A 24316-nucleotide genomic window follows, 5' to 3' on the forward strand; every position below is an offset into this window, starting at 1 on the left:
TTATTGCTAATGACTAAAGGTCTTTTTAAATGTGTCTGTTTAAATCACTGTACATTTGCATAAAAGAGATTTTCATTTTGAACTCTTCTCCAAAGCTACAATGGCGCTTACTCTACGAAAGTGTTTTCCTGATTATTTGAATATTTAACTGAAATTATTAATTGGGTTATTTTGGGGATGTCTGAGTATTTGTTGTATTTTACAAAAACACAGTAAACAACATTAAAAAATATTTACTGATTGAACTGTTCCTAGTGTCGCAGTCACACAGCTCCAGGGACCTGGGGGTTGTGGGTTTGATGACTGTCTGTGAGGAGTTGGTGTGTTCTCCCTGTGTCCGCGTGGGTTTCCTCCGGGTGACTGTCTGTGAGGAGTGTGGTGTGTTCTCCCCGTGTCCGCGTGGGTTTCCTCCGGGTGCTCCGGTTTCCTGCCCACAGTCCAAAAACACACGTTGGTAGGTGGATTGGCAACTCAAAAGTGTCCGTAGGTGTGAGTGAATGTGTGTCTGTGTTGCCCTGAGAAGGACTGGCGCCCCCTCCAGGGTGTATTCCCGCATTGCACCCAGTGATTCCAGGTAGGCTCTGGACCCACCGCGACCCTGACTTGGATAAGCGGTTACAGATAATGAATGAATGAATGAATGAACTGTTCCTGCCTTGCGCTCAGTGATTCTGGGTACGCTCCAGACCCACCGTGACAATAAACTGGATAAGCACTTACTAACAATGAATGAATGCAGAAAATGCAACCAGCTTCTATGATGGAAAAAAAACTTCAGTAGACCATTTGAAAAGCTCTAAACACTTCTATGTGTTTTTCATGTTTTTTTCCCTATATTTTCTGAAAAATATCCCAGCCAGTGTGTATTTATTTATTTATTTTTTGCCATAAGGTGTGTCATAATTTCTACACTAAAACAGGGTTGAAACAAGGATGTGTGATCCAAAGGCCCCCTCCAGGGTGTGTTCCGGCCTTGCGCCCAGTGATTCCGGGTAGGCTCCGGATCCGCCGCGACCTTGAACTGGATAATGAATACAGGGTACATACGATGAATGAATGAATGTATCCAACGGCACTAAATGGACGTCCAGCACATTATCACGGATTGAAGCTATTAGGACTACAGTTTCCATCTATTTACTTTAGGCGGTGCTGTACCTTGTAGTGCGTCCCCTTGCTGACGTTTTCCCTTGCGTGATTCCGGCCTGGTCTCGTCCAATCAGATCGCAGAGTCTCCTCACTCTTCCGCTGCTGCTTTCCTCTTTTCGTGCCGTCGGCTGGAGTGTGCGGAGCGTGCGGGGCTCGCGCACAGAGAAACTACCACACAACAGTCACATAACAGCGTTATAACAAGGTGATATAAACATAAATACGTGTAGACTCTTATTCTCTCTGAGTGGGGTGTCTGTTTTTGAGGTATAGGGTTCGGGTTGTGGTGTTTTTATTCAGAGGCCGGGGTGCTAACTATGCTAACTACAGAGAAATGAATGGACCAAGCCGAGGTTAGCTTTATCTTCAGAAGAAAATTTGGAATTTCCTATTCTACCTTAAATGGTGCACCACTGACATTCTGGCTGGCACCGTTTAAGGTGGACTAGACCTTTCGAATAAAGACACACCTTTTACCATGTAGTGAACGTCAATGGGGAGTGGAGCTAGCTGATGTAACATATGTAAATGCAGTGCTGATAGTAAGTCCAAAGCTGAAGAAGCTCCTTCTAAGAACCCAGGGTCTGGATAGTGTTGCGGGGATATTGGAGTTCATATGTGAAACATCTCGCTTTCTGGACGCAGTGGAGGTTATATTTAGCTCTTGACGAGGCCAGGCAGGTCAGTTTACAGCCCTGGCCCATGCTCCTGCAGCTGTTTCAGGACCTCAACCTCTGTGCTGAAATGGAAACCAGACTGGATTAGGAGAACCAGAAGAACCCACACTTTTCTCAAAGCAAGCCATGTGAAATTTACCATTCACATTTCTGAATGACTGACAGTGTGCTAATATATTTCAGCCATGGCTCCCAAAAAGGTGGGGTGGAGGTTTTGATGCCTGGGGGAGGTCTTGTTTCTGTGCCATGCTTCTGCAAGCCTTGTGAATATGAGCAGCGTTTAAAATTGTTTTCTCTCACAGATGCCTCCGAAGAAGGGAGGAGATGGACCAAAGCCGCCCCCTCTGATCGGACGCTTCGGGACCTCATTGAAAATCGGCATTGTGGGATTACCAAATGTGGGGTATGTTTTGCATTCAGTCTTGCAAAGTCGTTTCTGTCAGTTGCATTAAAATTACATGTGTTTTTTTATTTATTTATTTATTTTTTAATTTATTTTTATTAGCACACTGATACTGTCTTTAATTATAGGAAAACCTCAATGTGAACATTGTGCCTTTAGTGTTTGGAGCTGCTGTATAAGATTTCTACTTTTTTGTCACGTGGATTTTAAGGCGGAGCAACACTGTCCTGCAAAAATTCATGCACCCGTCACTCTATAAGACACAGATACCTTGTTGGTCCATCTTATAGATGTCTTTTATTAGTGGACTCAGGAGGTTACCCACAGGTCACTGCAGTGCTAAGAATGAGCCACCACCCATATAATACTTGTGTGGTGGTCTACTTATTGTCCTTGAGAAACAGGGTATAAGGGGGCAAACTAAGTATGCAAAGCAACAGATGAATGAAAGGCTGTAATTGTAGAACTACAGCTGCATGGCAGGTTTTTTAACCTATTTCTTAACCTATTAAAAAGATTCAGAGTCTGTTTGAACAAACATGAATAAAGCATTGGTGACATTTTAAAACATTCATTCATTCATTATCTGTAAGCGCTTATCCAATTCAGGGTCACGGTGGGTCCAGAGCCTACCAGGAATCATTGGATGCAAGGCGGGAATACACCCTGGAGGGGGCGCCGGTCCTTCACAGGGCAACACAGACACACATTCACTCACACACTCACACCTACGGACACTTTTGAGTCGCCAATCTACCTACCAACGTGTGTTTTTGGACTGTGGGGGAAACCGGAGCACCCGGAGGAAACCCACGCAGACACAGGGAGAACACACCACACTCCTCACAGACAGTCACCTGGAGGAAACCCACACAGACACAGGGAGAACACACCACACTCCTCACAGACAGTCACCCGGAGCGGGAAATGAACCCACAACCTCCAGGCCCCTGGAGCTGTGTGACTGCGACACTAACCTGCTCCACCACCGTGCCGCCCTCATTTTAAAACAAATCAAATTATTACATAATATGTCACAATATTTAAGATTTTGTCAGGACCAGGTAATAGACCTACGGGTTACACATTTTAAAAATGCAAGAATCTATGAGAAAAATATTTTCATTTAACACTTATTAAACCTCCACTCTAAATTTAATTTACCAGGACTTAATATGTATTGTTGCAGCATGGTATCACTGCAGGTTGTGTCACTGCCACACAGCTCCACACTCCTGGGTTCAGTCCCCCATCAGGTCACTGTCCGTGTGGTGTTTTGTTTGTTATCACATTGTCCATGTGGGTGGGGAGCTCCAGTTTCCTCTCATGGTCCATTTATACATGCTTGTAGGATTGGATGTGTTGCAGACAGGTGTGTGTGTGTGTGTGTGTGTGATACTCTGTGATGTTTTGAAATTCAGGGTGTGTTCCTGCCTTGTGCCCAATGATTCTGGGCAGGATCTGAACCTGATCCGGATGAAGCAGTTACAGATAATGAATGAATAAATGAATGATTTAAGTACTAATTATGAAAAGAATATTGTGATGTAATTGTTGTAATAAATCCTATTATACGTCCCTTCCTTAGACTGGTTTTGTATATTTGAGAAGTTCCCTGCAGCAGCATTAGCATGATCAAGGGAAAACTTCCTAATAATCTACAGTGATTTGAATTTGAATGTGGAATCACTTCTGAGATGGTACTGAAATGGTTCTGATTTATTGTAAAATTGTGAACACACCAAAAGCCTGATTTCTGCATAGTACTCTAAATCCTGCCTTTGATTTAATGTAAATGTGATTTCAGTAAGTCGACGTTCTTCAATGTGCTGACCAAGAGTCAGGCGGCAGCAGAGAATTTCCCCTTCTGCACCATCGACCCAAATGAGAGTCGTGTACCCATTCCAGACGAGCGCTACGACTTTCTTTGCGAGTACCACAAGCCTGCCAGGTATCAGCTCACTAAATATGTAACAAGATTCATTAAGTATTGAAAATCTTGCAACTCTGGGCAGCCATCGCAATGTTTCATCCTTTCCTGATTTAGGCATTAAACTAGACTTTTAAAGGGAAATTTCACAAAAGCTTTCAAAGTTTCTGTATATACAGGGGTTAGACAATGAAACTGAAACACCTGTCACTGTAGTGTGGGAGGTTTCATGGCTAAACTGGACCAGACTGGTGGCCAATCTTCATTAATTACACACTGCACCAGTAAGACCATGTGCATCCAATGGTTCAAACACTGTGTCCTGAAGGCGGTGCCGTGTATCAGGACGATAATGCACCAATACACACAGCAAGACTGGTGAAAGACTGGTTTGATGAACATGAATGTGAAGTTGAACATCTCCCATGGCCTGCACAGTCACCAGATCTAAATATTATTGAGCCACTTTGGGGTGTTTTGGAGGAGCGAGTCAGGAAACGTTTTCCTCCACCAGCATCACGTAGAGACCTGGCCACTATCCTGCAAGAAGAATGGCTTAAAATCCCTCTGACCACTGTGCAGGACTTGTGTATGTCATTCCCAAGACAAACTGACGCTGTATCGGCCGCAAAAGGAGGCCCTACACCGTACTAATAAATTATTGTGGTCTAAAACCAGGTGTTTCACTTTCATTGTCCAACCCCTGTATCTGTCATTGTATCATTCAAAGTATTTAAGAGTCAAAGTCATTCAGTGTGGTTAAATATTGAAATATGTGTGGTTTTAAATTCATTTCAAAGGAACGTACTTATATGAAACCATTTCTTCATTTGCACATTTGAGGAAAAAATAGACAGCATTCTTAACCATTATTTGTACCTTTTAGAAGCATTAAAACTTCACATGGATATATTGATCATTGCTGTAAACAAATATCACACTTTACAATGACATCAAAACAATCTGAATATTTTAGTTTGAATCTTAAAAATATAATAATGCAGAATGTTCAAAAACACACGCTCCGTTTTAAACTGCTAGTAGAAATGCATACATGGTTGTATCTTTAATTTTTGTGTTTTATTTACACAGCTGTATTCAGTCACAATACAGTAATTACCAGTCTCTTGTTTGTGCAGTAAGGTCCCAGCCTTTCTGAATGTGGTGGACATTGCTGGCCTGGTGAAAGGAGCCCATGCAGGGCAGGGACTGGGCAATGCTTTCCTCTCTCACATCAGTGCCTGTGATGGCATCTTCCACATGACACGTGAGTAAGCTGCTTAACTGTGTATCAGTATTCTGCTTGGTTTTTGGGCATTGGATCTCGATTGAGAGCATTTGCTTATTTTCTGATATATATATATATATATATATATATATATATATATATATATATATATATATCATATATATATATATGATATAGTATTGGATGATTATAATTGCAAAGGCTGATGTTTATGTAAAAGTATATGTAAAAGGCCTCTGTTCTGATTGGGGACCGTGTGTTCTGCTTTATTTAAAAGGCAGACTAAGTTTAAACATCCCTTACTTCAGCATGAATGTGTGGGCTAATTTTATAGACTGTAAAGCACATGTGTGTTTTACAGCAGGAAGTGATGGAAGCTTATGGGTTGTATAAACTGAGATATAAGGCATTCATTGTGTTTATATCCTTAAATAAATCATTTAAAATAAAGCAGACTGCATTGTCCACATTAGGTAAATAATTACACTCATTATCAGGTTCAGAAATATTATTGAAGCAAAAGATGTACGCAAGTATTTATTGATTATTCATTCATTCATTCATTCATTATCTGTAAGCGCTTATCCAGTTCAGGGTCGCGGTGGGTCCAGAGCCTACCTGGAATCATTGGGCGCAAGGCGGGAATACACCCTGGAGGGGGCGCCAGTCCTTCACAGGGCAACACAGACACACACACATTCACTCACACCTACGGACACTTTTGAGTCACCAATCCACCTGCAACGTGTGTTTTTGTACTTTTTGGACTGAACTGGGAGGAAACCGGAGCACCTGGAGGAAACCCATGCAGACACGGGGAGAACACACCAACTCCTCACAGACAGTCACCCGAAGGAAACCCACACAGACACAGGGAGAACACACCACACTCGTCACAGACAGTCACCCGGAGCGGAAATCGAACCCACAACCTCCAGGTCCCTGGAGCTGTGTGACTGCGACACTACCTGCTGCACCACAGTGCCACCCTTTATTGATTATTTTGTAGCTAAATCATTTGCCTTAATGATATTCTTTAGAGAGCAATTTAGGAATCATGAGGAAATGATAAAACGTATTACAGCACTAAGTTCCACTAAGTTGTTACACTCTCAGTTTGCACGGTGTACTTTGTGTTTATAAATTCTAATGAGGGAAATAGAAGTGGAAGATAGTACACGTTAAATAATTTCATGTGTGTTTATCTGCAGGAGCATTTGAGGACGAAGACATCATCCATGTGGAAGGCTGTGTTGACCCTGTGCGGGACATTGAGATTATTCATGAGGAGCTCAGGATGAAGGATGAGGAAATGATTGGGCCAATTATAGACAAGCTGGAGAAAACTGCTGTGAGAGGTGGAGACAAGAAACTCAAACCCGAATACGTGAGTCAGCTGTAAATATTAGCATGCCTTATATCTGTACACTGAACTTTCAAAGTTCCTAAAAAAATTCTTAACCAATAGTAATTTTGTTTGCCTTCTTTCTTTTTGTTTCTTAAACAGGACATTATGTGTAAAATAAAGTCCTGGGTGGTTGACGAGAAGAAACATGTGCGCTACCATGAATGGAATGACAAAGAGGTGCTGATCACTTTCATTTGGTGTAACTAGGTCAGAAACTAGGTCTGTCTTATAGAAGGCTTAAACATGTGGAACCAACTGATGATACTAAATATATTAGACATTACTCCTGTTTCTAGCTAAAGTCCCTACCAGTATTATTTATTCAAACATAACTCAGGTTTAGCATATTAGCAGAAACATGATTATATGTAGGGCGGCACGGTGGTGCAGCAGGTAGTGTCACAGTCACACAGCTCCAGGGACCTGGAGGTTTTGGGTTCGTTTCCCGCTCCGCGTGACTGTCTGTGAGGAGTTGGTGTGTTCTCCCTGTGTCCGCGTGGGTTTCCTCCGGGTGCTCCGGTTTCCTCCCACAGTCCAAAAAACACACGTTGGTAGGTGGATTGGTGACTCCAAAGTGTCCGTATGTGTGAGTGTATATGTGTGTGTGTGTGCGCCCCCTCCAGGGTGTATTCCCGCCTTGTGCCCAATGATTCCAGGTAGGCTCTGGACCCACCGTGACCCTGAATTGGATAAGCGGTTACAGATAATGAATGAATGATTATATGTATGCTTCGGTTTAATGTATTATATTATTTATATATACAGTTTTATATTGTCTGGGTGTAGTCTCGATAGTGCACTTAGGGTTTAGGGAGTCAGGGAGTAAAGAGAGTAAACTGAGAGCATAATCTGTCCATAAATGGTACCAGTGAACAGCTGCTTCAAGGCTGCAATTTTCAGGTTCTTGTTCAGAATCTCCCTGTTTCAGGTTCATACAAGTAAAGCTGTGTGACCTGTTTTTAAGTCTGCGCCATTATTAACTAACTAGGTGGTTATGTTTGACAGAGAAGTGCTAAGACAATCAACTGGAGTCAAAAGTATCATAAAAAGGCAGCAGAAAAAAAATATATAAATAATTTTACCATTTTTCCCACAGATTGAGGTGTTGAATAAATATCTGTTACTGACATCAAAGCCCATGATATACTTGGTGAATCTCTCGGAGAAAGACTACATCAGGAAAAAAAACAAATGGTGAGTTACTTTTCTAGTTTAGCACTGCATTCAGATGTACATGATGCCACTGAGTATGCATCTACTATTGATGTTGTTACTAATGATGTTATGTATGATTTCTCTTCCATTGCTCTCCCCGCAGGCTGGTGAAGATTAAAGAGTGGGTAGACGCTCATGACCCTGGGGCTCTGGTCATCCCATTCAGTGGAGGTTTTGAAAACAAGTACCAAGACATGAGCGATGAGGAGAAACAGAATTTCTGTGAGGAAAATAAAACGCAAAGGTTAGCTCTAGCGTTTTGTTGTTTCTCATAGTTACCTACATCCGTACACAGCTCCAGGGACCTGCAGGTTGTGGGTTCGTTTCCCGCTCCGGGTGACCGTCTGTGAGTTGGTGTGTTCTCACCGTGTCCGCGTGGGTTTCCTCTGGGTGCTCCGGTTTCCTCCCACAGTCCAAAAACACGCGTTAGTAGGTGGATTGGCGTCTCCAAAGTGTCCGTAGGTGTGAGTGTGTAAGTGAATGTGTGTGTGTGTTGCCCTGTGAAGGACTGGCGCCCCCTCCAGGGTGTATTCCCGCCTTGCGCCCAATGATTCCAGGTAGACTCTGGACCCACCGCGACCCTGACTTGGATAAGCGCTTACAGATAATGAATGAATGAATGAATTAACCTACATTCGTGTATCTGTTAGAGCAGTACAAGTAAACTGAAAAATAACTGACTCTAGTTTCACCTCCAAGTGAACTACACATCTTAAGCTATAAGAGCTGTATGTGTGAATGTAAATGTTCGTAATATTCATCCTGGACATTTTTCAGATTTATCCTGCTTGTACCCCCATAGTACAATGTACAGGTAAGGTCCGAATGAGCGCATATAAATAGGGCCAGGAATGTTCTGGAGAATATGAAGCATATTGCAAACTGTATCTCCTGCATAGGCTCTGCCCCATGTCTAAACAAGTGAGACATTTCCAGCTGTGAACATGCATCTGAAACAGAAAATGTGTGAAAGCACCACTCCAGAAAAAAAGTCCAGACCTAATTCTCCTGACTTTCCCTTGAGTTTGTATATGAAAATGGCTCTGGAGGGTCACATGGTTTTGCCACTCATAGAGCTGCAATATTGGATTTTCCTCAACAAATAAATTACCCAAGCATAGTCTTGTTTGACTCATTAGTTTTAATTTGGTCCACTTTATCTGCTTTAAGACTTATGTAGGTTATTTTATAGAGAAATATTATAAATGTTCACAAACCTTCAAGCACAACTGTGTTAATATGGTTTCAAGCCATTTACTTTACATTTGTATTTACGCCCCTTGGTCCATACACAGACATTCTGTTAATAGAGATGAATACATTCAGGGTTTGATTATAGGTGTTTGTATATGAAGCATTTTACAAATTGTTAATGGTGTACATGCGTGTTTACATTTACATTTCAGTGTGTTGACCAAGATAATAAAGAGTGGCTATGCAGCACTACAGCTGGAGTATTTCTTTACAGCAGGACCTGATGAAGTACGTGCGTGGACCATCAGGGTAAGTACACACACACACACACACACACAAACAATTTTAATACTGCCAACCATCATGTCTGCATTTGATCAAGATTACAGTTGATTTAATGTGTGTTTCTGTCCTACAGAAAGGTACAAAGGCACCACAAGCAGCTGGTAAGATCCACACAGATTTTGAGAAGGGCTTCATCATGGCTGAGGTCATGAAGTTCATGGATTTCAAAGAGGAGGGAAGTGAATCAGCTGCAAAAGTAAGCATACATGAGACTGCTTTATGTTATGTATGATCATTTGAAGGTCTCTGCTCAACCAATGTTTCTTCTGAAGGGCATTAATAAGAGGCCCAACCCTTTCCTTTTCTGTATGTTTAATGATTCATTTTGGATTTCTAAATCAGCTCATTTCTAAGGTTTTAAATGCCTACTATTTACTAGGATTTTGTGTGGCTGCTCATGGCCATGCAAATTTATGAACAGTAACTTTAAATGCTAGCAGTTGATGTCCTTTACATTAGCAGTGTTTAACCATTAGAAAGATAGTTTTTAGCAAAGAATGTTACTAATTCTGTAAACATGCACAAATAACATAAATAATAATTGTAAATGTCAAAGATGGTCAGTTCAAAATGTAATTTAAAATGTAACCCAGTAATTTTTACAAAATCATTAACTTTTTTTCAAATATTTAACTGTCTGTCAACAGGCTGCAGGAAAGTACAGGCAACAGGGAAGAAACTATATTGTAGAGGATGGTGATATCATCTTCTTCAAATTCAACACACCCAATCAGCCAAAGAAGAAGTGATGTCATTATAAAGCCCTGAAGCAATTGGATGGACAGTACCATTTACAATGGAGAGGGGAGCTCTACTGCAGATCAGAGGAATTACCCTTGAGCTTATTCAGTTTTGGCTTTGGAACATTCAGTATATCCACACAAATGTGTGTGCAATTGTTTTTTTTTTTTTTTTTTTTTTTTTTTGCAGATTCTTATTCGAGAGCCTCATAGCAGAGGTGTATTTTGCCTTGTTCCCTCACACTCAAATTCTGAAATGCTGCATGCCACAGAGCAAAGCCAGAAGGTCACAGCTAATAAACTACTTCTCCTGGACAGAGCTCCGTTATTGCACCAGAGGGGTTTTTTGGTTTTTTTTTTAGCTGAAATGGAAGATGTGTACATCTGTGTTATGGAAACGAAGGGTGAGAATTATAGGGAGTGAAATGTACAATTTCCAAGTTTAAGGACTAAAGTGAAAAGCAGGTTAAAGCCATCATACAAGTAACACAATCTGGCAATGTTGACATCTCAGTTTGTATTTTGAGATCATGTATCTGCAAACCTAACCACCAGAGGGAGGCATCACATCTTGGGGGAAACTTATTTTGCTCTAAGTATAATTGTTGAAAAGCATTTTAGGCTTATTTCGACCTATTTCTGTACAGTCCAATACAGAATCTAAAAACGGTAAACGCTAAGAGCTATCGAAAGGAATATGTGGGTGTTTATGCATGTTTATCAGATAATTAACTTCAGATTTTAAGCAAAGATCTACTAACAAATGTCCTTTAATATGTGCAATGCACTATTTGCTAAGTGAAAGAGTTTCATTTTGAGAAGCTACAATGCAGTTGATAAACGGTGAACATATCCGGGTCTTCAGCTGTGTCCGCAAACTAGTTTGTTTAGCCAACTGATTTAAGTGCCACAGGGTGTGTCTTAAAGGCCCTGTGTGGTTAGCTATATATATTTAGCATGACTTTTTTTCCCAGTGATTTTCGCCTCTGTATTTAAGACCAGTACATTCAAATGATACTATATATTCAACAGTCCAGGTTGGAAAAATGAACACACCTCAGCTGATGATATGTACATTTCAAAAACACAGAATTCAGATATGTTGCAGCTTGGTTGTTAAAAATGGAATGTGAATGGCACATTTTAAACTTTAACAATGTTTACACACTACAGCAGTCTTTTTTTTTTTTAATATAAAATGTTTATGCCAGCCTCCATAAATTGTGGAAAATGGGAAAAGCTATACCCACAAAAGACAACAAACTGAGTTTGAATTTAGAGGTTTTTTTTTTTTTTTTGCTCCTGAGGTTGGCTTTAAACTCGGGATCAGATAAACTGTGTTAAGCAGTCGATGGAAACTTTGTTCCTAACCTAATGGCGGCTGAACTTGAATGTCTCCCTTCTGTGAAACTTCCTGTCAGGCAAAAGCATAATAGAGCAGGGATTCGATGCCAAGATGACTCGGTTCTCAAATTCCATACCTTTGGATTTTGGGTCGACTCCAAAATTCGGCTTTGGATTCGATTATAACAGTAAGATTTCTTTGATACCATTTAGACAGCACGTTTTAAAAATACATCGTGTTACAACACCACAACTTCCTTCTCCATTTATGGTGCAGTGTGTGTTACAAAAACTCGGATTTAAATCCAAAAAGTGTCCTGTACACGTGTAACAAAAATGGCTTTTGGGTAAATGAAGTAAATAACTTTTTGAGAATCACGCTTTTAATGGTCCACTTACTTAATCATCCACTACCACAAACTACTCTACAAAACCCTAAAGAGGACCATTTACGGAAAACTCAAAACGACACAGCTGCAGAGAGACCAGGACGTACTTTCGGACTCTTAGAATCGATTCCCTTCACTTGGACTCAAATTCGGGAGCCGACACAAATGCATTCGAACAGCGCTCCAAGTGCGTGGCTCCAACTCAAATGACTCCGCACTCCCTAGGTAGTGCGCAAAGGTCAGGACACGATGTATTCACGCACAAATCACAGAAGTAATTACAAAGTGATATATATTTATAAACACACACAACAACGTGCTCAAATACATATCATCTAACATTTTGTGCACTTTTTCCCTGTGGAGCGTAAAGTTTTATGCCCTACACAGTGCACTCGAAAGGGAGTAGGGAGTCGTTTGTGATTCGACCATGATGTTGTTTCCGTTTCTACTCTCCTCGAACAAACAAACAGGAAAAGCGCTGGCGGTGGTGTATGTAACGGACGGCTCCGATAGCCAGTAACCGGAGCTGAGACGCGGTCTGCGGCCAATCGCGCTGGAGGAGGACGGCGGGACTTCCGAGAGACGCGGCGCTTCACTCGGTCCGTCGAGCGGCGAGGCTCCACCTTTTGTGTTTTCCCGCACCGTCAATCAAAATACAGAAAAAATAGAAAAAAATCGACCCGAATCTCCGATCACAGCGCGCCTTTGATTAAAATCAAATCATGTTTGGAGTTTAAATGAACCGATAAACTTCTCGATTCGATTTGTTTCCCTCTTTTTTCGCGCTATGACTGGTACGTAAACACTTTAAGCCGAAGCACAACAGCCGGGGTGAGTTTGGAGCTCCGTTAGCCTGCTAGCTTAGCTTAGCCTTAGCTTTAGCTCAAGTCTAATCTTTTCCCCTCCTTTTTTTAAAAAACAGCGAGGCTAACGGTTAGCCGGTTAGCTTTGACTTTATACAAAGTAAATATTAGGCTTTCGAACGACAAAGACTAGCAAAATAAGTAAATATAACTTAAGAAGACAAGAACGTCGTCGAGGGCGAGATACTGTTTTATATCGAGTGCTATGAGGCTGAACTTGGCTCTTTTTTTCTAATTCTCCGCTCCACCTTAAATTGTGCCACCGTTAGTGCTACATTCTGGCGCTAGGGATTTCGTTTAGAGCAGAGCGCTAGAACGTTTTGGAGCTCTTATTAAGCTTTTATTCGCTTAGTCTCTTTCTGCTGTTTATCTTCAGACCCAGAAGAGTCAGCGAAGCCGCGGGAGATGGCCGCCCTGGAGGTGGACAGCAGTCAGAGCGAGTTCCTGCAGCCAGCCAGCAGCGCCTCGGACCAGGTAACACAGCTCCGGAGCTCCCATCTCTACTGGTCTCTTCGAATTCACTGATTAAGAGCGCAAAAATGTATATCGTACGTGGGAGTTGAGAGGGGGGAAAAGGTCCACCGCTTCCTGTGGAGCTTTCGCTCTTGTACGGCCACCCACTTGTTTACCCTCTTAAACCCGCCCATTGTGGGTCGGACAGCCGTCGCATTTTGCCCGCGATACCTGCGTTCAACCCCGGTTCAACTCCATCTGCAGAGCCGGAGGGGCACCAGCATCCCCACATCTAAAATGTACACCACAGACATACTCCACTGTAATAATTTAAAACAGTAAATTTCCATATCCTAAATGTTATCTGCCCTATGTGATTTTTTTTTTTCACTTGATCAATTGATTAAACCCATAAAACCCCATCTTTTGTTATCAAAATTACACAATTAGATCTTATTTTCAAGAAAAAAGTTACATAATGCTTTAAAGGTGGCATCTTTGCCTTTTATTTAGTGCATTCTGATCTGTTAATGTGTAATTTGCCCTTATTCCTGTCTTTCCCCCTCCCACTCACCTGCAGCTTTGAAAGCTCTGTTCTCCAGGCTTTAGTTGATAACACTCTGGCTGTCTGAATTTGCCTGTTTGAGTCTTTACAACACTGCTGTTTCAAAGCAGAAATGGGGACTTTCACTGGGGTGGGTGGGTGGTGGTGGTGGTGGGGAGTGACTTTAAGCTTGATAATCGGAATCACATTCTTTTGCCAAAGAGCTTTACATATTCAAGGAATTTGTTTAAATCTGCACATGCATCACATGTAACAACCTACACAGATCTGACAATAAGTGTGCTATAGACAGACTATAAAAATACACAAGATAATACATTTGTATTTATGCAAAGGATACAATTTAATATAATTATATATGGCTTTTACAAATTTAATGTGAAAGTTTAAATAACTATGTGAGTATGTAAATATGTGTTTCTGCTTTGCATCTGGGTATGCTTTGGACACACCTTTTACCCTGATCTGAGTGAAGCCTTAGTGGAAAATTGATGAATATTTGAATATGTGCAGATTATAATATGATATAAAATCAGCTGTGATTTACAGGATGATAAAAATGTGAATTTGTGAAAATATACATTATGATATACAAATCCAAAAGATTTTAAACACAACCACAAACTGTCACAAGACTGGATTTCTTAAGAAACTGAGAAAGGGTGGATGGAAAGGGGTTCAATGGCCCATGGAGCAGGGTTTACTTGTCCTGGGGTAGCTCAAGGGTCAGATACACTGATGTTTTTTCATGACAAAGTCTTTAGCAAATCTTAGGCAGGCATTTGTTTTCTATAGTCTTCCTAGGAGTGAGTGACGTCAACAAACTGAACCCATACAAAAGGGGGGATGTTCCTGTCATGTCATCAGGGTTGTGGCAAAGCAGCCAGATGTCTTTTGTTGTTTTATTTAATAGGATTTTGACAATGATAAGTGGGCAGGGATGGTAACAGAGCAGTGCTGAGCAGCAAAGGGAATCAAGCTGGGTGGGTCATTGGAACCATGACAATTAAAGGTCAGCTCAAGTTCAGATAACTCAGAGGTGATGAGCATCTTGGGAAATGAGAAGTGAAAAGTCAATGCTGGTGTAAATGTACACTTACTGAATGATAAATTGCGGGATTTCTGTATAACAATGGCAATTTAAAGAAAGAGGGGGTTGTTGGTTGGTTGGCTGGTTTATCCCTGTCTTGTCTTACTGTGTATTCAGCATTGCCTTAATATTAGTCTCATGTTGCCAGACTGTATATGGAGAGTGTGGTACATTTTGCCATTTGTCATGGCCAAAATCTTCCTACTTTTGCGGGTACTAATGATGTGCTACGATGTACAACTGTATTATATATTATTTCTTAATTTTTGGTGCTTATTACTTGCATGATCTTGGGACAGGCCTGATGACTTGACTTGTTGTTTGTTTTGCTTTTGTTTCCTTTATTAGCAGACAACAGACCTCACATCCATCCAGCTCACAGGGTCTAGTGACCGGTGGGAGTTGGTAACGCCGGTTTCCACCAGTAAAGACGAGTCTGGCATAGTACATTTATCCAGTGGGGGACTTGTGAGTACCAATGGGCAATATGTGGTTCCACTACAGACTGTTCCAGGTCAGACCCAGCAAGTTTTTGTCACGGCTGGGGGAGATGGCACCAGTGCCAATGGTGTCCAGTATCAGGTCATCCCCCACCTCCAGAGTGCGGATGCAGCGTCATTGGGATATGCTGCACACACTGCTGATGGAGCTACGCTGGGCACAGACATTGCCATACTGCCTGATGGGACCCAAGGCATCTCCACAGCAACTAGTGCTAATGAGATCCAGAGTCTACTGGCCCAAACTGGGCATGTACAGCAAATACCTAGTGTCTCCTTGGCTGGAACTGGGTTTGGAGGTCAGGGCCAGGTTGTGGCTAATGTCCCTATGGGGTTACCTGGCAACATCACGTTTGTGCCCCTCAACAGCTTGAGCAATGCAGACCTGGAGTCTCTGGGTCTGGCTGGCGCTCAGACCATCGCTACAGGTGTCACGGCTGATGGCCAGCTCATTATGTCCAGCCAGGCCACAGCCTCGGGCGAGAATATGGGTGAGGGAGTGATGGACAAGTCTGCAGAACCTTTAAGCGCTAGTAATGCTACTGCTAATATGAATACCTTTGTGCCCACGACCAGCTCCACCTCAGCCACGTCACTTCCTGAGACGATAGATGGCACAGGGGTCTTGACCCAAGCTACAGCTATATCTGCTGGGCAGTCCGACCCCTCCTTCATCCAGCAGAACCACACATCTGCCACTGAGCCTGTGGTGCAACTTCTCCCTGCTCAGTCGGCAGATGGAACAGCGCAGACAATGCAGAGTGTACAGCTGCTCAATGCTGGAACGTTCCTGATCCAGGCACAAACCGTCTCACCCACTGGACAGATCCAGTGGCAGACGTTCCAGGTGCAAGGTGTCCAGAACCTGCAGAATCTGCAGTTGCCAGCAGCTGGTGGAGTGGCCTCACCACAGATCACCCTCGCACCTGTTCAGACCCTGTCCCTAGGGCATCCTGGTACCAGCTCAACAACTGCCACTGGACAGATCCCCAATCTGCAGACAGTCACAGTGAATTCTAACACACCGTACCAGCACGAAGAGAAAACAGAGAGTCCCTCAGGTACAAAAATACATACACAACAGTTTTTTCAACTTTGGCCGTGGAGAGCAGTTGCTCTGCATGGTTCAGTGATTTATCCAATCAAAAATATCCAATTTAAATAAAACAGTTGGCTTATCATTCAGGTAATTATAATTCACATATGCTCTGGTATTGCATCTCAATCAAAACAATTTTTAGTAGCTTGCACGTATCACAAAATCAGTGCTCAACAAAAGCAAATTCCCAGGTGTAAACAGCTACGTTTACGTTTGCTTACTTAAGGGAATACATTTTCTGTATCTGTGCTTCCCAGGTATTCATATCAAGGAGGAGCCAGACTCAGATGATTGGCAGTTGAGTGGAGACTCCACCCTGAACACCAATGACCTGTCACACCTTCGAGTGCGAATGATGGATGACGAGATGGAGGGTCTCGGTCAGGAGGGAAAGAGGTTGCGTAGAGTCGCCTGCACTTGTCCTAACTGCAAAGAGGCAGGGGGAAGGTAATGTGCATCAACCTACAATTCCCCTTTCACACATGCACTATAACCAAAAAAATTTCCGGAGTTTACACAGCAGAGCTGTATATGTGAAAGTAAATGCCTGCAAATTTTGTCTTGGATTTACACAGGCTTTGTCCCACTAGCCCCTTAGTAAATACTCCAAGTAAAGTCTGAATCAGTGAATATATATATGGAGCCGCTAATGTTCCGGAGTATTTTCTGCGCAGGCGACTAAAGCACGCAGAGTATTTTCTGCTGAGAGAATGCATCTGACACAGAAAATCTCTCACTGTGCAATGCATGTGTAAAAACTCCAGGAAATTTCTGGACCTGATCATATGTGAAAGGGGTTCAGGAGAGTAGTTGTAGAAGAAACGTTAGATGTGGAATTTGATTGTGTGCGTGTGTGTACATTCAGAGGCTCCAGTATGGGAAAGAAGAAGCAACACATTTGCCACATCCCAGGCTGTGGAAAGGTATATGGGAAGACATCACACTTGCGTGCTCATTTGCGCTGGCATTCGGGGGAGAGGCCTTTCATCTGCTCCTGGAGCTACTGTGGCAAGAGGTTTACTCGCAGTGATGAGCTACAGCGCCACCGCAGAACCCACACAGGTACTGCATGTGCTTCTCTGATATGAAATTCATGAAAGTTGATATGAATTAATGATAAAAGCAGAAAATGCTGGTATGGTATAAGCTGAAAAACAAGGAATGCAAGGTTGACTGTAAGAGTTTACAACTTTAATAATACGTTATTTTAAAGAAGAAATAGCAGACTTGTATTTGCCGATACTGATTAGTATCAGGAAGGAAAATACTGACTAACAACACAGTTGTTTCCGTTTGTCTTTTACTATTTTGGTTCATCTGATGTGTTTTCTGTTCCCAGGCGAGAAGAAGTTTGTATGTCCGGAGTGTTCAAAGCGCTTCATGCGCAGCGATCATTTGGCCAAACACATTAAAACTCACCTGAACAAAAAAGGGCTCAATGCTGCCTCCACAGCTGGGCAGACAGAGGTTTCCGCCCCCTCGGACAGCATCATCGCTGGGGGCGGTACCACTCTCATCTTGACCAATCTGCAGCAGGCTGGCACCCAAGATCTCCTCTCAAACTCCGACCTCCCACTCCAGCTGGTCACTGTGTCAGCCAGTGAGGTCCTGGAGTGACCAAAACCCTGCCCACATTCACAGCTCGCTGGCTTTTCACTATCAATTTTTATATATATGATATATATATATATAAATATATATAAATATATATTTTAAAAAAATGAATTATCCATTTATGTTCGGTAGCAGTCTTTTGTACAAACAGGGCAAAAAATTACGTTAAGTGTGGTTTCTATCCTCACACAAACACACGTGCATATACAGTATATACAGACACACACTAACACACAGAAATGCCTTATTTTGTATCATACTCTGTAGTATACAATGCTGGAGTTGCATGTATTTTTACTTTTGCTGATCTAATTGTTCAGGGGATGATAATGTGAGTGTGTGTTTATGCGTGTGAAAGTTATGGTACAGAGAGACTGGCGTGTGTGTGTGTGTGTGTGTCGACTTTATGCTTATGTGAGATTGGCAGCAGGAGAGGGAAGCAAAGTCCTCTGAGGGAGAGATGCTCATGATCTGTCCATTTTTATCTTTTTCTCTTCTCCCTCATACCTCTCCCTCGCTGCTTGCCTCGGTCCAAATGTGTCTTCATGCATTCATTTCTATTTCATTTAATGTAGTCGTATTTTGCCTCTGCGCTTGATTCATGCCCTCTATCATGGTTGGGTTTTTTTTTTTTTTCTTTCTCCTGTCACCCACGTGCAACTTGAACAATTCTCCAGGTGACAGAATCAAACAGTTGTGTAAAACCTTTTATTTTAATTTTGTATTATTTTTCTTATCTACACCCTGTAACATAATGTGTTCCTTTTTTATTTTATTTTCCCACCAGCTCCCAAGCTGTTTAAAGCTGCCATTTATTTTAGTCTATAACAGATCTGTTGTATCAAGGACTCCTCATTTTAATTACTTTTTAAATATGTAAAATTTAATGTTACTTTTGTACAACATTTTTTTTTCAAATGGAACACAATTAAAGTCAGAATCCTTCCTATAACTCTTGATACTTAACCATTACTAAGTCTTGGTGTGCTTATTATTTCCTCCTTAATTAGAATTAGAATCACTTTATTGACTACTGTGCTTACACACACAGGAAATTGTTCTCTGCATTTAACCCAATTCATGCAGCGAAACACATTTACACACACACTAGTGAACACTAGGGGGCAATGAGCACACATGCCCAGAGCAGTGGGCAGCCATTGCCACGGCTACCTGGCTGTGTGTGCGGAGTGGGGTAGGGTAATAATGTGTGTGAATTAATTAAAATAACATTTTTCCTTTTTTCTTTATTCTTATTAATCACATTTTGTAGGTCATGGTTTATTGTAGTATTCTTTGGAGCTGATCCCAATAATGCATAACATTTTGAATGTAATTCTGTACTCCTCAGACTTATAGGTTTGCATCAGTGAAAACCAGAAAAATGGAAATTTACTCTACCACTAGCGGGTAGTGGTGTGCTATTTATACTTAATATTGTGCCATTCATTCATTTATTCATTATCTGTAAGCGCTTATCCAGTTCAGGGTCGCGGTGGGTCCAGAGCCTACCAGGAATCATTGGGTGCAAGGCAGGAATACACCCTGGAGGGGGCGCCAGTCCCTCACAGGACAACACACACAAACACATTCACTCAAACACTTTTGATTCTCCAATCCACCTCCCACCGTGTGTTTTTGGACTGTGGGAGGAAACCGGAGCACCCGGTGGAAACCCACGCGGACACAGGGAGAACACATCACACTCCTCACAGACAGTCACCCGGAGGAAACCCACGCAGATAAAGGGAGAACACACCACACTCCTCACAGACAGTCACCCGGAGGAAACCCACACAGACACAGGGAGAACACACCACACTCCTCACAGACAGTCACCTGGAGCAGGATTCGAACTCACTGTGTGACTGTGACACTACCTGCTGTGCCACCGTGCCGCCCTAATATTGTGCCATATATACTTAATTTGTACAACCTTAAGTTTTTTAGACAAATATGAATGGGCTGCAGTCTCAAAATGTACATCAGCTATGTATATGTAATAGCTTATGTATTTATATTAGCTATTAGATACTAGGTACATTTTGAGACTGTAGCCCATTCAAATTTGTTTAAAAGAATTTAAGGCCTTTCTTTAGTTTTCTTTAGTAGTAGTAGTAGTAGCACAGACAATATTATTGCCAGTATCATGTCAATGTTTGGTTGAAGAAAAGTATACCACCCAAATAATACCTTTTCAACAGTGGTCCTGTGATCAGAAACTGACCAGGGATCAACAGAGTAGATGGCACTCTAAGTATGTTGGATATCATAAAGTCTCTTATGTATTATACAAGTACATATTGGGGAATGGTGTGTCATCAGAGTTTCGTAGCTTGTGCCTGTGCTATGTGATACTCTGGGTGACTTTTGCTGGGTTTGCTCAGGTTACAATGGCACCAGATGCACACTACACCAAAGTCACACACACACACACAGGTACAGGGACACAAAGCCATTGTGCCTTCTGTCACAGTGATGAAATGACCCTCCAGCTGAGGTTCAGTTTTCTTTCTGTGAAAATAAAAACTACCCAATGTCTGATGCCCCACAAGTACACAACTCTCAGGCAGCTTTAAGCGTAAAGAACAGGAAACAAAAAGAACACGCAAGTGAAGGTAAGTGCTTTCTACATTTTTTACACTAGAGATCAAAACTAGAGAAAAACATATGCCCAGTAAACAAGGAACGTCCCTGGACGTTCAAAATAGGTCTAAAAGTAGTCTGTCCGTCAAGGACATATTTTAAACGTCAATGGACGTCCAAAATCCATCTCAATAAGTTAGTTAAGTGGTGACCTATCGATAACGTCAGTGGACGTCCAAAATGCGTTTTATACAAGTAATTTATTTCAGGACCAATTAATAACGTCGATGGACGTCCAAAATACGTCTAATAGTCGTCTTTTCAATGTCTGTGTTTGGACGTCTTTTCAACTTTCATTTTCAACCTTAAGAGAATGTTGATTAGATGGCAGTCATTACTTTATTTCAACGTTGAATCAACGGCTAAATGTTTACTGGGTGGTGTTCCATATTTCAAGGTCGCAGCTCATCCCAATTTAAATGTGCACTAATATAAATAGAAGGGATGTAGTTGAAACATATCGTTATTTAAAAATATATATAAAAATTGGAAACAGCGATGATCAACATTATAGGACACCTTGGGGTACTACAGAGTTACTGTGCTAGAATTAATTAATTATTATTTTTATTTTATTTGCTAGAAATGGAAAATGCAATTTTGTCCAGAATAAAATTCTCACAGTTTACAAATGTAGCACACGAGCTATACCTTCATAATCACTCCCTATTATAGAAATAGTGTTCTGTATTTTTGGTTTTTCTGTATTTTATAGCGCTGTTTGAGTTTAGCTGGGGAATTCCTGACTTTGTTTATTTGACAGAAAAAACATCAGTTTCATAAAGTATTAGTGTTCACTGTTGTCAAAAATTGTAATTTTCCACTGTAAATTATTCAGATCACTCGATGTAGTTAAGCACTCTGAACAACTACGTGTCACTGATGTGAAACAAAATTATTGCGTAACAACTATGATGCAAGTATCTATCCTGCATATTTATTTATTTATTACATTGTTAGCATGTCTGTGGTGTTACACTCTACCAGTCTTTTCATGAGTGAAATAAGCTGTCAGCACCATGGCTCAGCGTTTCCGTTGCAGTGTAGCAAAAAAAAAAAAAAGTTTAAAATGGGCAAATTTCTTATGTTATAAACTTAAGGAACCAATCCTGTCAGGGCTTGTGAACTGCAGGCAGTGGCAGAGATGTAAGTGGTGGGGACTAATTCAATATTCATAGATACGCTAAGTGAGAGAAGGTGTAGATTTACATCCAATTTTAAAGGGACACAAGGTAAGATTGCGTGTTTTGGCTCCTGACTCCCTCTAGTGTAATTCATTTTTACAGCACAGTACTGAAATTGGTCAGGAAGTTGGAGGGAAGGGGGTGTTCACCTACCCTCCTCAAGAAGTTACATAGTGCAGTTTCTGCAGTGCCTAGCCCAGTGTAGCTGTGAAAAGACTCTCTGTATTACAGTTTAGTGAAGCAACACAGTGTAACTGAAGCTGTAATTTTTAAGTTAAAAGGATTTACATAGTTTTCCTGTAAGTTATTGGGGGATCTTATTTTACTTGGACCTCTTTGTTTATATAATGTTTTTTTTTCTTTCTCCACAGTGTAATCACTATCTTCAGGAGGACTTTGCCACAAGTACTGTGTGTCATTAATAAGAAAGTAAGAAACAAGGTTAAGAAATATACTGAATCTGTATTTCAAGAAACCAGTGGACGCGTTTTGATGAAATTTAGTGTTCTCTCTGTGTCCGCATGGGTTTCTTCCAATGGTCCAAAAACTCATGTTGGTAGGTGGATTGACGACTCAAACGTGTCCGTAGGTGTGTGTGTGTGTGTGTGTGTGTGTTGCCTGTGAAGGACTGGCGCCCCTTCCAAGGTGTTTTCCCGCCATGCGCCCAATGATTCCAGGTAGGCTCCGGACCCACTGCAACCCTGGATTGGATAAGTAGGGTGACCAGACGTCCTTTTTTACCCGGACATGTCCTCTTTTTTAGACTTAAAAAAATGTCCGGGCGGAATTTCACAAACGTCCGGGATTTTGTTTTTCTAGAGCTTACATAGAACTTCGAGAAGCGTTTCGTTCAAACTAGTCCTGCCCTCCCCTACTCCGATTGGTTCGCTTGAGTGAGAAGGGGGCGTGGTGAAGTACACTAAAATCTTCTGATTGGACGGTCTGACTGTAGAGCTACCGTTATTGGTCGATAACCTTCTCTGTAAACATTTAATTGGTCAGTCTGCACGTCAGTAGTCCTTGTTTACGTCAGGCAAAGCTCATGTACCTACCCTCATCTCGAGCAGCTCTGCCGAAACGTAAATGTAAGTTCTCGGATGAATTAAAAAAGAAATTCCCATGTTTAGTGTAAGAAATAAAGGTGTAAAGGACCTAAAAGCATAGGTTCAGCTAAGAATACAACGGTAGCGAGGGGCGAGACCTCCTCTTTTTCACCATCTCAGATCTGGTCACCCTATGGATAAGCAGTTACAGATAATGAATGAATAAATGAATACATGAATGAATGATGAGATTTGTAGTGAGCAAGTTAACCTTAATCCCCTAGCGCTAGCTACACGAAGTAAAGAAGGCTTACCAATTAATTTCAGTGTGACTATGCTAATTTCTAGTTTGCTATCAATTCATTCATTCATTCATTCATTCATTATCTGTAACCCTTATCCAATTCAGGGTCGCAGTGGGTCCAGAGCCTACCTGGAATCATTGGGCACAAGGCGGGATTACACCCTGGAGGGGGCTGCTATCAATTTTAACTTATAAAATGATTAGATAAAGTTTATTTTTTTGAGTGATATGTGATATTAAATTGTTTGCTACATTATTTTAATCGATTTGTTCATATCAGAGTTACAGCATGGCTGAGGGAGGTGTTCGCGTGCCCTCTGAGCAGCTGAAGGTCAGTGCAGTTTCAGATGAAAGAGTGGACTTCCTGAGGGAGCAGGCCTTCACTGCTTTGCGCCTAAAAACAGACAAGTGGAACCGCTTTATTGGTGCAGAGGAGAACCAGAGAGCTCTTTTGGACTTCCTGGACCAAAGCTGGAGTCAGCAACTCACACTTTTCACTGGACCAGGAGGCACATTACACATAGGGGATGAACAGGTGAGTACTACACATGTGATCATTTAGGGAACCATTTTTAAACTTTCAAAGGTTTTAAAATCAGTGCCTAGCATTTTTACTTTTTTTAACTTTAAAAAAAATGTTTACACGGGTGTAGAACTTGGAAGAGGTTATTTACGAAAGCTTTACTGCTACTTCATTGTGGTCTCTTGTTTTGTTATGGAGTATACCTGCTGTGGCTTGTGTACTGACCCGACTTTGGCTTTGAAATAAGTCGCTGCTTATTTCCAGTGCTTTCATGTCTGAAAGCGCTATGCCACTGTTTTCTCCTCATAAGAGCTCATCTCCGTGGAGGACCAAGATGCTATGTATGTTGAAGAAAGCTTGTGGTATTATCTCCAGAAGCTCCTTCC

At 41.6% G+C, this 24316-nt stretch overlaps 2 protein-coding genes across 6 annotated transcripts; both read left to right on the forward strand.

Moving 5' to 3' along the window:
* The first annotated feature begins 1187 nt into the window (after positions 1 to 1187).
* On the forward strand, positions 1188 to 10356 carry ola1 (Obg-like ATPase 1). The gene is made up of 11 exons (XM_066663581.1): positions 1188 to 1354; positions 2129 to 2229; positions 4037 to 4180; positions 5299 to 5426; positions 6620 to 6795; positions 6916 to 6993; positions 7913 to 8010; positions 8135 to 8275; positions 9438 to 9534; positions 9644 to 9766; positions 10218 to 10356. The coding sequence occupies exons 2-11, from the start codon at positions 2129 to 2131 to the stop codon at positions 10317 to 10319; spliced, it is 1188 nt and encodes a 395-aa protein (XP_066519678.1). The 5' UTR covers positions 1188 to 1354; the 3' UTR covers positions 10320 to 10356.
* A 1378-nt stretch (positions 10357 to 11734) lies between these two features.
* sp3b (Sp3b transcription factor) lies at positions 11735 to 19191 on the forward strand. 5 transcript variants are annotated; one of them, XM_066663575.1, is made up of 6 exons: positions 11735 to 11842; positions 13286 to 13383; positions 15366 to 16578; positions 16874 to 17063; positions 17482 to 17678; positions 17956 to 19191. In XM_066663575.1, exons 1-6 carry the CDS (start codon positions 11767 to 11769, stop codon positions 18231 to 18233), a joined length of 2052 nt encoding a protein of 683 aa, XP_066519672.1. In that variant the 5' UTR covers positions 11735 to 11766; the 3' UTR covers positions 18234 to 19191. The 5 variants fall into 5 exon arrangements, with proteins under 5 accessions (XP_066519672.1, XP_066519673.1, XP_066519676.1 ...); XM_066663576.1 differs by having other exon boundaries at positions 15369 to 16578; XM_066663579.1 differs by lacking the exon at positions 11735 to 11842 and adding an exon at positions 12361 to 12877.
* The last annotated feature ends 5125 nt before the right edge of the window (positions 19192 to 24316 follow it).

Source organism: Hoplias malabaricus, chromosome 3, assembly GCF_029633855.1.
Source record: "Hoplias malabaricus isolate fHopMal1 chromosome 3, fHopMal1.hap1, whole genome shotgun sequence".
Taxonomy (NCBI): Eukaryota; Metazoa; Chordata; class Actinopteri; order Characiformes; family Erythrinidae; genus Hoplias; species Hoplias malabaricus.